Below are 16759 nucleotides of genomic sequence, written 5' to 3' on the forward strand. Positions count from 1 at the left end.
TAGGACTGGTCATTTTTTATGTGTCCCAAACCATTTTATCATGTAAACCTTTTTCAAATACTCAGACAATGACAGGATTCAATGGGCAGACGCCATCTAGTGGGGGGAATTGACTGGCTATAACAAAGTATTAACATTTGTATTTGGGTACCCATCTAGGGATTATGTCAAAACACAAAATGTACTTGATAAAATCAATAATCCAGGTCATCTGTAGATTATGGCGGTGTATTAAGTATTTTTTTAGGATCCCCATTAGCTCCAAAGACTGACTATACTACAATAACAATTCACATTGTAGACAAATGTTTTGCCCTATGTAAAAAAAAATATATATATATATTTACACTACCGGTCAAAAGTTTTAGAACACCTACTCATTCAAGGGTTTTTCTTTATTTTTACTATTTTCTACATTGTAGACTAATAGTGAAGACAACAAAACTATGAAATAACACATATGGAATCATGTAGTAACCAATTTTTTAAAAACAAATCAAAATCTATTTTATATTTGAGATTCTTCGATCAGCTATCCTTTGCATTGATGATAGCTTTGCACACTTGGCATTCTCTCAACCAGCTCCACCTGGAATGTTTTTCCAACAGTCTTGAAGGAGTTCCCACATATGCTGAGCACTTGTTGGCTGCTTTTCCTTCACCCTGCGGTCCAACTCATTCCAAACCATCTCAATTGGTTTGAGGTCGGGGGATTGTGGAGGCCAGGTCATCTGATGCAGCACTCCATCACTCTCTTTGGTTAAATAACGCTTACACTGCCTGGAGGTGTGTTGGGTCATTTCCCTAATGAAAAACAAATGATAGTCCCACTCAACAGAAATCAGATGGGATGTCGTATTGCTGCAGAATGCTGTGGTAGCCATGCCATCATAAATAAATCACAGACAGTGTCACCAGCAAAGCACCCCCACACCATAATACCTCCTCCTCCATGCTTTACGGTAGGAAATACACATGTGGAGATCATCCTTTTACCCACACCGCATTTCACAAAGACACAGAGGTTGGAACCAAAAATCTCCAATTTGGACTCCAGACAAAAGGACAAATTTCCACCAGTCAAATGTCCATTGCTCCTGTTCCTTGGCCCAAGCAAGTCTTCTTATTGGTGTCCTTCAGTAGTGGTTTCTTTGCAGCAATTCGACCATGAAGGCCTGATTCACACAGTCTCCTATGAACAATTGATGTTGAGATGTGTCTGTTACTTGAACTCTGTGAAGCATTTATTTGGGCTGAAAATTTCTGAGGCTGGTAACTCTGGGTCTTCCATTCCTGTGGCGGTCCTCATGAGAGCTAGTTTCATCATAGCGCTTGATGTTTTTTTGGACTGTACTTGAAGAAACTTTCAAAGTTCTTGACATTTTCTGTATTGACTGACCTTCATGTCTTAAAGTAATGATGGACTGTCGTTTCTCTTTGCTTATTTGAGCTTTTCTTGTCATAATATGGACTTGGTCTTTTACCAAACAGGGCTATCTTCTGTATACCACATCTTCCTTGTCACAACACAACTGATTGGCTCAAACGCATTAAGAAGGAAAGAAATCCCACAAATGAACTTTTAACAAGGCACACCTGTTAATTGAAATGCATTCCAGGTGACTACCTCATGAAGCTGGTTGAGAGAATGCCAAGAGTGTGCAAAGCTGTCATCAAGGCAAAGGGTGGCTATTTGAAGAGTCTCAAATATAAAACATTTTTTTATTTGTTTTGCACTTTTTTGGGTTACTACATGATTCCATATGTGTGATTTGATGTCTTAACTATTATTCTACAATGTAGAAAATAGAAAAGATAAAGAAAAACCCTGGAATGAATAGGTGTTCTAAAACTTTTGACCAGTAGTGTATATTTTCATTTGTCTGTCAGTAAGTTTAGAGAGCAAATGTACAAAATGAAATTATAATGTGCTAAACCCATTCATGTCCGTTATGGACATAAATTGGTTTAGCACATACTGTAGATTCCGCATTAGTAGCACTCCATTAAAATCTACCTTAGCCATCAGCACAAGGGTAAGCATGACCGCCTGAAGGATCTTTGTAAATGTAGTTCTATTACTTCATGGCATTGACAAAACCACAAGCCCTACAGGTCAATTCGACTGCGGACGCGGAAGTGAATGAATTCGTAGTTTGAAAAAGTTTTCATGACAGCAGTATTGTTAATTTTCTGACTCATTGCTTGTGCCTGTGAATTCCTCATTCGGGATACCAAAGGTAAAACAGCGCTTTATCTAACAATTTACGACTATTTGGTGAACAGTAAACCGTCGTTTAAAATGGTTAGAAATTAATTTCTGTAAGCTTAGAAAGCTTGGCTAGCTAACAAGCGTACTGTAACGTTAGCTAGTTAAGTTCAGCGTGCGGTATTACATTTCTTTATACTAACAGCTATCTGAAATATTGTAGTGTGCCCTGTGTACTAGATAGAAAACATATTGCTATTATAATTATAACTAATGCTCCAACTTGCTATGGTATGATAGGGCTACACGGTTGTCTGTAAAAATAGTGAATTCTGTTGCTGGGCCTTTTATTTCTAGGTAACGTTAACTAGTTACACAGTTGAAAACCTGTTTTCAGTCATGCATTCCTTATGTTACTTAGTCTGTGACTCTGCCTGTCTGACTGTCATGGTAGAGAAAATAATGGCATGTCACTTAATTTGCTTTTTGGCACCACATCTTCAGAGCACCTGTCATTGCTGTTGGCTATGTTGCCTGTAACATTTTTAAATGGTGTTTTGAGGACAGTAATTTTATTCTGATTTGAACATGCCTAGCAAGGTGTACGATTGATATAGTCTCTAGCTAGAGTAGGTTTAATGTTAGGTGATATTGGCCTGGTTGACTTTTCCCCCTTTAGGTAATTTTAACTTTTTATTTCACCTTTATTTAACCAGGTAGGCTAGTTGAGAACAAGTTCTCATTTACAACTGTGACCTGGCCAAGATGAAGCAAAGAGGTTCAACACATACAGCAACACAGAGTTACACATGGAATAAAACATACAATAGGAAAAAAAGTCTATATACAGTGTAGAGGTCGACCGATTTATGATTTTTCAACACAGATTATTGGAGGACCAAGAAAAGCCGATACCGATTAATCGGTATAATTGTTTTTGTTGTTGTAATAATGACAATTAAAACAATACTGAATGAACACTTATTTTAACTTAATATAATACATCAATCAAATACATTTAGCCTCAAATAAATAATGAAACATGTTCAATTTGGTTTACATAATGCAAAAACAAAGTGTTGGAGACAAAAGTAAAAGTGCAATACGTGCCATGTAAGAAAGCTAACGTTTAAGTTCCTTGCTCAGAACATGAGAACATATAAAAGCTGGTGGTTCCTTTTAACTTGAGTCTTCAATATTCCCAGGTAAGAAGTTTTTATAGGAATTATTATAAGACTATTTCTCTCTATACCATTTGTATTTCATATACCTTTGACTATTGGATGTTCTTATAGGCACTTTAGTATTGCCAGTGTAACAGTATAGCTTCCGTCCCTCTCCTCGCCCCTAACTGGGCTCGAACCAGGAACACATCGACAACAGCCACCCACGAAGCAGCGTTACCCATGCAGAGCAAGGGGAATAACTACTCCAAGTCTCAGAGCGAGTGACGTTTGAAACGCCAATAGTGCGCCCCCCTCTAACTAGCTAGCCATTTCACATCGGTTACACCAGCCTAATCTCGGGAAGTGATGGGCTTGAAGTCATAAACAGCGCAATGCTTGAAGCACAGCAAAGAGCTGCTGGCAAAACCCACAAAAGTGCTGTTTGAGTGAATGCTTACGAGCCTGCTGGTGCCTACCATCGCTCGCTCAGTCAGATACTTGTATGCTCAGTCAGATTATATGCAACACAGGACACGCTAGATAATACCTAGTAATATCATCAACCATGTGTCGTTTTTTTTTACCTTTATTTAACTAGGCAAGTCAGTTAAGAACAAATTCTTATTTTCAATGACGGCCTAGGAAAAGTGGGTTAACTGCCTGTTCAGGGGCAGAACGACAGATCTGTCAGCTCGGGGATTTGAACTTGCAACCTTTCGGTTACTAGTCCAATGCTCTAACCACTAGGCTACCCTAGTTAACTAGTGATTATGATTGATTGTTTTTTATATTATATATGCGTAGCCGAGTGATCTTAGGGGTCCGGTTAGTAGTGAGACTGGCTGGAGACACGGCTGGCTGGAGACACTAGCAAGCTAGCAGAAGGGCCTAAGAGGGATGTTGTGACGGAGGAAGTCTGTTATAGCCTCCTCATGCGGAGCTGCCTCGTCAGTTGTGATGGATTAGTAGGGTTCCGTGTGGTAAAGGGGTCAAGTCTAATTGACAAAATAGGTTTTGTGGCCCAATAAATTCAGCTAACAGTCCGATATGCTCTAGACAGCTAGCGGGCCACGGCTAGCAGATCGACATTCAGGGGGCGTCGCAACGGAGGGGCCAGTTGAATAACCCCCTCGGGCAGATTAAGTCTGTAGTCCAGTCGTGGCGGATCGGCGGGCTTCGTACCGGCAGGAAAAGGTGTCCAGGTATAGGTATTGTAGCCCAAGAGTGGCTGATGGACCTCTTCAGCTAGCCGGGAGATGGGCCTACCATGGGCTAGCTCCAGGCTAGTTGGTGCTTGCTTCGGGACAGAGACATTAGCCAGGAGTAGACACTTGGATTGCAGCTTGCTAGCCTCGATGATCCATGTGAAAAGGTTCAGAGCTTGCGGTGGGAATCTGGGGATATGGAGAGAAAATAGGTCCGGTATGCTCTGGTTTGAATCGCGTTGTGCAAACTGGCGCGAGTTTTCCGAGCTAAAGTTTAGCTGATGACCGCTAGCAGTGGTTAGCTGACTACTAGCTAGTAGTTGGGGATTCCGATTCAGAAGTAAAGAAAAATACTTTAGAAAACAGCAGATCCACACCACATTGGGTGAGGCAAGTTGCAGGAGATTATTTTGAAGTTGAGGTTTAGAAAAATATTTTTTTTAAGATATGCAAAGGAAAAAATATATAAAATAAATATACATGGGGACACGACAAAGACGTCTGACTGCTACGCCATCTTAGTTATACAATAATGGTTCCCATCTTGCCGTGGGCATGGGCGACTACTAGCAATGCAACAAAGAGCCTCATTGAGAGGGTTAAAGGAATCTGCAGGGATGTGGAGCATGCACTAGTCGGCAGCTGGGTTGATGCATCACACATTACCTTAGACACAGTCCTGCACAGAGCCCAACATTGTCTAATCATGAAAGCTTATCTGTGTATAAACTATGAATAATTTCTCACTGGGCACTGGGTTCTCCTCAGAAAAAACAAAACATTTCAACGTTACTGTGCTTTTTATAGGCCTCAGTTTGAGCTTGAATTGTTTATACAGGGATTATGTAATGGGTAGCCTGACGACACACTCAATTCTTCAGATGCTCTGTCGTTTGCTACATACTTTAGTCTGAGACTGCCGTCATTGAAGTCGTTTATGGTGAGGGGTGTTGTGGGAAAGTCATCAGTGATTGGATCGTCTCTAACCAGAGAATCAAATGACAAGCCCATCGGTTTCTGGACCCATCAGACAGCCCCGAAAATGTGTTTGCGTTCTGTGAAGGGTCTGTGATGTACTCGGATCAAGAATTGGCAGATTCGAATATGCTGAGCCGAGGGCCATCGGTCTATGGTCCGTGACGGGAATGGGCAAAAGCGATGAGGGAGGAGCAGCAATCTCCACCGCTCGGTCATGTTGTCAACAAGGCAGCATGGTCCAGAAACATACATCTCTTTTCCATAAAATATGTTTGAATTTTCAATCGCTTTCGCATGTGAAACACAGAATCCTACTTCTTACTCCACGTGCTTAATTACGTCACTTTCGTTTTGAGCCGACTTCGCTGTGGGCTTTGAACAGGGCACCTGGCTCACGCCCGGGAGGTAGCCCAGTTCCAAAACTAATGCAATTAACTTCAACCTGGTGCAAAACACACCTACCTGGGTGCCCGGACCAGTTTAATCGAATCCCTTCACTCATTCCTGGGAAGAAACGAATGTCTAGTAGAGGTCGACTGATTATGATTTTTTTTCAACGCCGATACCGATTATTGGAGGACCAAAAAAAGCCGATACCGATTAATCGGCCGATTTTTAAATTATAATTTTTTTAAATTTTTGAATGGATTTGTAATAATGACAATTACAACAATACTGAAATAACACTTATTTTAACTTAATATAATACATCAATAAAATCAATTTAGCCTCAAGTAGATAATGAAACATGTTTAATTTGGTTTAAATAATGCAAAAACAGTGTTGAAGAAGAACGTAAAAGTGCAATATATGCTATGTAAGAAAGCTAACGTTTCAGTTCCTTGCTCAGAACATGAAAACATATGAAAGCTGGTGGTTCCTTTTAACATGAGTCTTCAATATTCCCAGGTAAGAAGTTTTAGGTTGTAGTTATTATAGGACTATTTCCCTCTACACCATTTGTATTTCATTAACCTTTGACTATTGGATGTTCTTATAGGCACTTTAATATTGCCAGTGTAACAGTATAACCTCCGTCCCTCTCCTCGCTCGAACCAGCAACACAACGACAACAGCCACCCCATCGAAGCAGCGTTACCCATTCAGAGCAAGGGGAACATCCACTCCAAGGCTCAGAGCGAGTGAAGTTGGAAACGCTATTAGCGCACGCTATTAGAGCGCGCTAAGTAGCCAGTCATTTCACTTCGGTTACACCAGCCTCATCTCGGGAGTTGATAGGTTTGAAGTCATAAACAGCGCAATGCTTGACGCACAACAAAGAGCTGCTGGCAAAACGCACGAAAGTGCTGTTTGAATGAATGTTTACGCGCCTGCTTCTGCCTACCACCGCTCATTCAGATACTTAGATAGTTGTATGCTTGTATGCTCAGTCAGATTATATGCAACACAGGACACGCTAGATAATATCTAGTAATATCATCAACCATGTGTAGGTAACTAGTGATTATGATTGATTGATTGTTTTTTTATAAGATAAGTTTAATGCTAGCTAGCAACTTACCTTGGCTTACTGCATTTGCATAACGAGAGAGGCAGGTCGTTATTGCGTTTGTCTAATTAACTGTAAGGTTGCAAGATTGGATCCCCTGAGCTGACAGGTGAAAATCTGTCTTTCTGCCCCTGAACGAGGCAGTTAACCCACCGTTCCTAGGCCGTCATTGAAAATAAGAATGTGTTCTTAACTGACTTGCCTAGTTAAATAAAGATTAAATAAAGGTGTAAAAAAAAAAAAAAAAAGGCAAATCTGCGTCCCAAAATACCGATTTCCGATTGTTATGAACTTGAAATCGGCCCTAATTAATCAGCCATTCCGATTAATCGGTCGACCTCTAGTCTGTAGGCGTAGCGTTTAGTCGGAGCAAGGAGTATGGATAGCCAGGCAATGTAATGGGAAGGAAGTCGCCAAAGTTGTAACACCGATTAGTTATACAGTATTATCAGTTTTGATAATAGCTTGATGTGAGGCAGGCCTAAATCTAACCTACTCTAACATGAAACATTTCACGCCTCAGATTTGCACCATTATTAATGTCAAAATCTTGTGTGTCGGCCTCCCGGGTGGCGCAGTGGTCTAGGGCACTGCATCGCAGTGCTAGCTGTGCCACCAGAGACTCTGTGTTTGAGCCCAGGCTCTGTCGCAGCCGGCCGTGACCGGGAGGTCCATGGGGCGATGCACAATTGGCTTAGCGTCGTCCGGGTTAGGGAGGGTTTGTCCGGTAGGGATATCCTTGTCTCATCGCGGGCCAGGCGGAGTGCACGCTAACCAGGTCGCCAGGTGCACAGTGTTTCCTCCGACACATTGGTGTGGCTGGCTTCCGGGTTGGATGCCCGCTGTGTTAAGAAGCAGTGCAGCTTGGTTGGGTTGTGTTTCGGAGGACATGGCTTTCGACCTTCGTCTCTCCCAAGCCTGTACGGGACTTGTAGCGATGAGACAAGATAGTAACTGCTAACAATTGGATACCACGAAAAGGGGGTCAAATTTTAAAAAAATAATAATTAAAAAAATTAAAAACATCTTGTGTGTCTCTTCACCCACAGGGAACGATGGGGAGTGAGCCAGGCCCAGTCCAGATTGTGACAGTTTGCAAGGAGGATCACTCCTTTGCCTTGGACACAGAGGCTCTGGGACGGGTTCTGCTGGCACCGGAGGTCCGGGACAAACATGTGGTGGTGCTCTCAGTGGCTGGGGCCTTCCGGAAAGGCAAGAGCTTCATTCTGGACTTCATGCTCCGCTACATGTACAGGAAGGTCAGTGTTTCTGAAATTAGAACCCATGGTCCTAAGCTTCGTTCAAAGTTCAATATTTCATTGGTTTTATATCACATCCAGGTAACTGTATGTATGTGAGATGTGTGTTATACCTGTGCTCCTTGTACCCTCCATGCCTGTTAGACTGTCTGTTACTATCTGATGGCTCTATATTCCTGCAGACATACAGTTAATGCCAAAATAAAGGAAACACTGGAGTAAATGAGGAATACAAAGTATATTGAAAGCAGGTGCTTCCACACAGGTGTGAGTTAATTAAGCAATTAATATCCCATCATGCTTAGGGTAATGTCTAAAAAGGCTTTGCAGGCCATTATTTTGGCTACAGTGCCTTGCGAAAGTATTCGGCCCCCTTGAACTTTGCGACCTTTTGCCACATTTCAGGCTTCAAACATAAAGATATAAAACTGTATTTTTTTGTGAAGAATCAAAAACAAGTGGGACACAATCATGAAGTGGAACGACATTTATTGGATATTTCAAACTTTTTTAACAAATCAAAAACTGAAAAATTGGGCGTGCAAAGTTATTCAGCCCCTTCACTTTCAGTGCAGCAAACTCTCTCCAGAAGTTCAGTGAGGATCTCTGAATGATCCAATGTTGACCTAAATGACTAATGATGATAAATACAATCCACCTGTGTGTAATCAAGTCTCCGTATAAATGCACCTGCACTGTGATAGTCTCAGAGGTCCGTTAAAAGCGCAGAGAGCATCATGAAGAACAAGGAACACACCAGGCAGGTCCGAGATACTGTTGTGAAGAAGTTTAAAGCCGGATTTGGATACAAAAATATTTCCCAAGCTTTAAACATCCCAAGGAGCACTGTGCAAGCGATAATATTGAAATGGAAGGAGTATCAGACCACTGCAAATCTACCAAGACCTGGCCGTCCCTCTAAACTTTCAGCTCATACAAGGAGAAGAATGATCAGAGATACAGCCAAGAGGCCCATGATCACTCTGGATGAACTGCAGAGATCTACAGCTGAGGTGGGAGACTGTCCATAGGACAACAATATAAGTATATTGCACAAATCTGGCCTTTATGGAAGAGTGGCAAGAAGAAAGCCATTTCTTAAAGATATCCATAAAAAGTGTAGTTTAAAGTTTGCCACAAGCCACCTGGGAGACACACCAAACATGTGGAAGAAGGTGCTCTGGTCAGATGAAACCAAAATTGAACTTTTTGGCAACAATGCAAAACGTTATGTTTGGCGTAAAAGCAACACAGCTGAACACACCATCCCCACTGTCAAACATGGTGGTGGCAGCATCATGGTTTGGGCCTGCTTTTCTTCAGCAGGGACAGGGAAGATGGTTAAAATTGATGGGAAGATGGATGGAGCCAAATACAGGACCATTCTGGAAGAAAACCTGATGGAGTCTGCAAAAGACCTGAGACTGGGACGGAGATTTGTCTTCCAACAAGACAATGATCCAAAACATAAAGCAAAATCTACAATGGAATGGTTCAAAAATAAACATATCCAGGTGTTAGAATGGCCAAGTCAAAGTCCAGACCTGAATCCAATCAAGAATCTGTGGAAAGAACTGAAAACTGCTGTTCACAAATGCTCTCCATCCAACCTCACTGAGCTCGAGCTGTTTTGCAAGGAGGAATGGGAAAAGATTTCAGTCTCTCGATGTGCAAAACTGATAGAGACATACCCCAAGCGACTTACAGCTGTAATCGCAGCAAATGTTGGAGCTACAAAGTATTAACTTAAGGGGGCTGAATAATTTTGCACGCCCAATTTTTCAGTTTTTGATTTGTTAAAAAAGTTTGAAATATCCAATAAATGTCATTCCACTTCATGATTGTGTCCCACTTGTTGTTGATTCTTCACAAAACAATACAGTTTTATATCTTTATGTTTGAAGCCTGAAATGTGACAAAAGGTCGCAAAGTTCAAGGGGGCCGAATACTTTCGCAAGGCACTGTACCATGGCTATGTCCCCATAGGCTGACAATGCCCCCATACACAGGGCACGAGTGTTCATTGAATGGTTTGATGAGCATGTAAACAATATGCCCTAGGCTGTCTCGGTCACCAGATCTCAACCCAATTGAACACTTATGGGAGATTCTGGAGCGGCACCTGAGACCGGGTTTTCCGCCACCAACAAAACACCAAATTATGGAATTGTCTTGTGGAAGATTAGTGTTGCATTGTCCCTCCAATAGAGTTCCAGACACTTGTAGAATCTATGTCAAGCTGCATTGAATCAGTTCTGGCTCGTTGTGGCCCAATGCCCTTTTAAGACACTTTATGTTGGTGTTTCCTTTATTTACAGTTACCTGTATCTCTCCTTGTGACCTGAATTGTTTCATGATGTCAGACTTATTCCCAGGGCTGCTGCCAAGTCAGACCAGTCAGTAATGTGTAGTGGCGTCTGTTCCTCCAGAAGCATGGTGAGGAATGGCTGGGCCAGGACGATGAGCCCCTGACTGGGTTCAAATGGAGGGGGGGCTCAGAGCCAGAGACCACCGGCATCCAGCTGTGGAGTGAGGTCTTCCTGGTGGAGAAGAGTGATGGAACAGAGGTACTGACTCCATCATTCTAAACAATGCGCTTAGGAATGATTCTGCCATTGTGCTAGAAAGTTGTTTGGGCACTGGAACTGAAAAGTGTGCAAAGTGTAATGTTTATGTTGGTGTTATGTATTTGATTGATTGATTTCTGCCCTCTAAGGTGGCAGTATTACTGATGGACACCCAGGGTGCATTTGATAACCAGTCAACCGTGAAGGATTGTGCCACAATCTTTGCCCTCAGCACCATGACCAGCTCAATACAGGTGATCTGCTGTGCACTCATGTTATTTGTTATAATTGATGTCATAATTGATGTCAATGTTTGTAATATGGTTGTGATTGTTTGTGTCTCTCTTCCAGATCTACAACCTCTCACAGAACATTCAGGAAGATGATCTGCAGCAGTTGCAGGTCAGTCTTCCTCGGCAGCAGCATGTGTGCCTGGCTAAAGCGACATTCTGGCTGACTCCAGTCTGTGGAGGCGCTTTGATGTTGTTGGCATGATGCGTCGATTATGAAGGGGACTACTTTTACAGTGGTTGGTTCTTTGTCTCTCTCGCTGAAACCCACACACTGGGCGCTAAAACTACTTTTAACATTGGACAACAGGGAATCCAGACCAACAGTGTGTGCCTTGTTATCAACGTATATTTGTCACATACACATGTTTAGCAGATGCTATTGCAGGTGTAGCGAAATAATTGTGAGTATTTAGGAGCTCGAAGCAGAGCTGCCCTATCTGTCTTCGACATCTTGCTGCGTGGTCTGGTGTTGGCCAGGCTAGCAACATGTTCCACAGCTGGATCTTATAAAGAAGCTATCCTTTTTCCTTTCTGTGCCCCCAAATCTTTAGATGTACTGGTAAAGTAACCTGGTTGTTTGCTAGTTAATGAGGTAACATGACTGAACAAGATGTACTGGTAAAGTAACCATATTGTTAGCTAGCTAGCTAATTAGTTAACATGACTAAACCAGGTGTAAACAAAAGCCTGTGACATGGTTTATGAACAGGGTCTAAAAACAAACGTTTTGGTCCACCAGCCACGTTGGAAGGTAAATGTCCACAACAATGCTTAAATCACATCAGGATAACACTTTTGGTGTTTGGAGGGTATAGTTACCCTTTTTAATTTCAATTGTGCACCTCAAGAGACTGGTGTTTGGCTGGCAGTGTTTCTGTACATCTGCAAAAGCGGAGTTTGTATACCAAAAGACCACCTAACTGATACAAATCATCACGATATCGTATCATTTTGCCAGATAAGCCTACTTTGCAGTTAACATTCAATTTATAAAGTTTTATGGGAAAGCATTTAGAAACGACTGTTTCGACATCACTAACTGGCTACAAAGTGTAGGCACAAGCATTCTCACTTCAGAAAGTTGCAAGAAGTACAAATCACTGCATTTTTTTAAAAATTCACTGTAGTAAAATAAAATATCATTTCAACAATTATTAAATGGGTGATTTAGATTTTTTTCATGGTCGTACTGGTGCTCCCAAAATAAAATGTCAGGTCGCACAGCAAAATACCGACCAAAATGGTCGCACTTTAGAGCCCTTCATGAAGGCCACATTATTTACAGTATCTGTTTCTAATAGCAATTGCAGTACCTCAAGTTAATTTAGCCATTTTTATATATACATTTTTTTTTTTCTTGTGCATAATTAATTACACCCTGTGTGTTCTGTCTTCCTCCAGCTATTCACAGAGTATGGTCGCCTCGCCATGGATGAAATCTATCTGAAGCCCTTTCAGGCATGTGAACCAAAAGTCTTATAAATATCAAGAAAATGTTCATTGATCATTTAGGATCTAGGATCTAGACCAATTATCTTGAAGTGCATTTTGACCTTACTCACAGGCACTTTTTATGGTATAATGTTTTCTAACTTAAAGTGCCTTGTTTTTACCATACCGTGGTCTCTTTCTATTCTCCCTTTTTCCCACAGTCTCTGATGTTCCTAATCAGGGATTGGAGCTTTCCTTATGAGTATAAATATGGGCTCAACGGAGGCAGAGAGTTCCTGGATAAACGTCTACAGGTACTAGTCCCTTTTCAGGGTACAAATTTAAGTGCTTTTTGTTGCTTTGCACTGTGTAAGATACAATAGTAAATTCAACCAGGTTCAGTTATGCATTGGTGATGGTAAGCAGTATGTGTGATGTTGTGCAGGTGAAGGAGACCCAGCATGAGGAACTACAGACAGTGAGGGAACACATTCATTCCTGCTTCACCTCCATCAACTGTTTCCTGCTACCACATCCTGGGTTGAAGGTGGCCACCAGCCCCGCTTTCAAAGGCCAGCTTAGTGGTATGGCTGCCCCCTTGTTCATCTTGTTAATCCATCTAATGATAACCAATTAACTTGATTTGATTTAACCCTGTGTCACAGATGTGGCTCCCGAGTTTAAAAAGGAGCTTCGCAACCTCATCGCCACACTGCTGCACCCTAACTGCCTGGCTGAGAAAGAGATCAACGGCAACAAAGTCACCTGCAGGGGCCTGCTGGAGTTCTTCAAGGTGAGACTGCGTTCAGCCCTCTGAGGTTCTTGCCAGGTTTGTATCATTATGTCATGTTTGACAGTGTAATGTTTGTGATTACAGGCATACATCAAGATCTACCAAGGTGAAGACTTGCCACACCCGAAGTCTATGCTGCAGGTACACACCCATTAACCTCTTAGGTTTTCCACTTTGAGAGTAAAGTAATATTCCACTATTGCTCAACAGAGGAATATAATGCTAATATTGAGGATGTTCATAAGTCTTGAGGTGTTCTTGAATGTCACTAGTCCACTGCCACTAAATGTCTCTCTCACAAGGCCACAGCAGAGGCCAACAACTTGGCAGCCGTGGCAGGAGCCAAAGACCAGTATTACAAGAACATGGAGAAGGTGGGTTTCTAATGTTGACAAAGAAAGTGTATTTTTTTCTGATAAAACAATTCCTCTTAACACTCATAAGATCTCACCTTGCATTCTCTTTTCCTCTATCCCGCTTTTGTCCTTAAGGTTTGTGGGGGAGACCTTCCCTATGTGGCTCCTGCCTCTCTGGAGGAGAAGCACCACTTCTTCCTCCAGGAGTCCCTCCATGTCTTCTCCTCCACAAAGAAGATGGGAGGGCAGGAGTTCTGCGACCGCTACCGAGACCAGCTTGAGGCCGAGCTGGTAGAACTGTGGCAGTCTTTCACCAAGCACAATGAGGTAAGAGTCACACCAGATACATTTTTGTCAGTAAAAACATTGTATTTTCCATTTTAAATTCACTGATGATAAATTCAAGGTAGAATTATTTAAATCAACAGATCAACATTATAATTAATAGGATTTTATTTTATTTCTCTTTGAAAGTCAAAGAATGTCTTCAGTGCTTTCCGGACGCCCGCAGTGCTTTTTGTCCTTGTGTGCTTCCTGTACGTGCTGTCAGGGCTGTTGCTCTTCATCGGGCTGGCTACAATTGCTTTGATATGTGACTGTGTCTTGGGCCTGGCCATGGTCGCCATGCTCACCTGGAGCTTCATACGCTATTCGGGAAAATACCGGGGGCTGGGGGGAGCCATCGACCAGACAGCAGATGTCATACTGCAGCAGGTGAACACATCTCTATCTTCTGAATTGTGTGTGTGTGTGTAGGCCGATCACATTTGGTGTACAGAGTTTGCAGTTGGACTGTAAAAAAACTAAGCATAGTTATTGTTTGTAAACTTTTGTAAGAATCAACATTTTCTACCTTAGAAGTAGTTCAAGTACCCCTGTTTACAGTTTTTATTTAATGCAATTTAATCATGTCCTTTTTCTTTCAGGCCACTGTGGTATTGAACAAGTCGAGGCCAGCGGTGGCTGAGATGAGGAAATCCAGCTAGATGGCCTTGACCCTATTTATCTTAATGCAATACAACATGCACACAACACAAGCACACATCCCAGCACTAAAGCCTTACCATGCTACCCAATGGAACCAACATATGATTATAATGGCAGTGGGAGGTCAACATGATGCACATTCACCAGCATCTTTTCAATCGCACAATTTTACACTACATACAAAGGTTATATCAGTGTCTATCTAGATAAAGATTAGACTACAGTCTTACAGAGTATCTGGGGCAAGGTGCATTCTGAGACCCATGGGGTTGTTTATTCCCCTGGACCTGTTTTTAACATTGACTGACACTGCCATTCTCACACACTTCCCCTCATTTATATAGACAACCCAGTGATGTTTACGTAGAAACACTAGACCCAAGTATTGTATTATTGGACATGCCATGGATTTGAATGCATCATAATCTACGTATCCTTTCTGACCAATGCTTAGTAATAGGATGCTGGCCAGGGTGGTTTTAAGTCATGTTAGACTTAAGCAGTGTATCCTCCTGATGCAATTTACCTATGCTATGCTGTGCTGTAATGGGGTATACCAGTTATACATGTAGCCAGATCTTTTTGACTTAATGCTGGTCTCTTTATACCGCTCTGTGGCCTTGTGCACATTCCTTCCCATTCCCAGTTTTGCATTATGCACCTTATTTGCATCCCCTTTATCCATGTCAGAGATTCCTTGTACTGCTTTCTCTTCTTTCTTGATACCAAGATTGGTGACTCTAAAACACAAGCCCACTTTAGAGGCAGTGCAAGTGCTGATGCATTCCACTGTTATCTTTTAATTTTTAGACTGCTTCACTGCTTGTAACTTGACCAAAATGTTGTACGGTTCTGAACTTGGAAGGTTGGTTAAGAGATGTTAGTTGCACTTACTTGAGAAATAAATGCTCCAAAGATGTTATATGTAAGATTTTTCAATACAGATGATTGCTTGAAAGGAGATTGTGATCATTTCGAATTTATGGGAACCGTTTTCTTAACTGTTTTGTGTGTAAGCAGGTGATGGGTATTGTGAGGCGGTTCAGTGACCTGTCAGCCAAAGAACTACTTATAAACATAGGGGTACAATAAAAGGCAAGAGACCTCTTCCTCAGAATCCAGATAAATCAACATAGTTCTAGAAGTTCCATTGGCTCTGACATTCCTTTTGCACATTCCATATCTATGTTCCATTCCATTGTTGAGGAGGCTACTATTGGAGGGATTTTTCCGCAATTACTATTGCACTCGCCCTCCTCTCTGTACAATTTACATTTGAACTCATTCCACAAATAAAAAATATATTACAGTAGATGCATGAAATTCATGTTTTTTAAAAAAAATTAATTTCTTCCTTTTTGTTTTAATCATCTTTTGCAATGGTATTTTGTTGGGTCTTGGTTACTGAAATGTTTAAATTTTTTAAGAAAGTCATGCTTAAGCCAAATAAAATGCATAAGACCTGTGTAAGCTTGGTTGAGTTCTTGATTGGTTAATCACATATACCGATTTAACTTTGTCATGCCATAAATGTTTTACTTTTTTTTCTGATTCTGGTCTTCCTTTTGTGGAGAGGGTGTCAATATTGAATGGATAAAGGGAAGGACAACATTAACGATAGCAATAGATTGCGATCTTTATACTTTCAACAACAAAAAAAAATACCGTTAATCATGCTAGTCTTCACGTAACTGGAATAGGACAAATACGTTTGGTGGTAAGTCTTGAAATGGTAATGATGATGAATCAATCACCCATTACTGTTAGTTGGTATCAAGCAGGATTATTTAAATTATTAATAATTTCGGACAGGTTTTAGGGCTGTACACTGCTTAGTTGGCTCGTCATCCATTCATATTCCAGCGTCAGAACCGTTCCCTCGTTTTATTTTGACCTTGTTCCTCCTACTTTCCCCTCCTTGATGTCATTCTCCTTTCTGTACTGCACAATGCTGCTCCCACTAACAGTGCGTATAATGCGTAGTGAAATTTGCTATAGCGAAAAT

General features: G+C 41.5%; 1 protein-coding gene across 2 annotated transcripts; it reads left to right on the forward strand.

Moving 5' to 3' along the window:
* Window positions 1-1909: 1909 nt before the first annotated feature.
* Window positions 1910-16224, forward strand: LOC110504985 (atlastin-3). Of its 2 annotated transcripts, none has more exons than XM_036970010.1 (14): window positions 1910-2036; window positions 8118-8327; window positions 10757-10894; window positions 11044-11148; window positions 11246-11296; window positions 12589-12645; window positions 12840-12932; window positions 13064-13202; window positions 13284-13411; window positions 13496-13552; window positions 13714-13785; window positions 13903-14094; window positions 14242-14481; window positions 14694-16224. In XM_036970010.1, exons 1-14 carry the CDS (start codon window positions 1944-1946, stop codon window positions 14751-14753), a joined length of 1635 nt encoding a protein of 544 aa, XP_036825905.1. In that variant the 5' UTR covers window positions 1910-1943; the 3' UTR covers window positions 14754-16224. The 2 variants fall into 2 exon arrangements, with proteins under 2 accessions (XP_036825905.1, XP_021439582.2); XM_021583907.2 differs by lacking the exon at window positions 1910-2036 and adding an exon at window positions 2084-2240.
* The last annotated feature ends 535 nt before the right edge of the window (window positions 16225-16759 follow it).

The sequence above is a fragment of the Oncorhynchus mykiss genome, chromosome 31 (genome assembly GCF_013265735.2).
Source record: "Oncorhynchus mykiss isolate Arlee chromosome 31, USDA_OmykA_1.1, whole genome shotgun sequence".
Classification (NCBI taxonomy): Eukaryota; Metazoa; Chordata; class Actinopteri; order Salmoniformes; family Salmonidae; genus Oncorhynchus; species Oncorhynchus mykiss.

Excerpts from the sequence above, each read along its gene's own strand:
- LOC110504985 (XM_036970010.1), top strand. The coding sequence starts at position 1,944 with ATGTCCGTTATGGACATAAATTGGTTTAGCACATACTGTAGATTCCGC. Across the intron at positions 2,037-8,117 it reads CCTTAGCCATCAGCACAAGG|GGAACGATGGGGAGTGAGCC; the intron begins GTAAGCATGACC and ends CTTCACCCACAG. Across the intron at positions 13,412-13,495 it reads GCCTGCTGGAGTTCTTCAAG|GCATACATCAAGATCTACCA; the intron begins GTGAGACTGCGT and ends TTGTGATTACAG.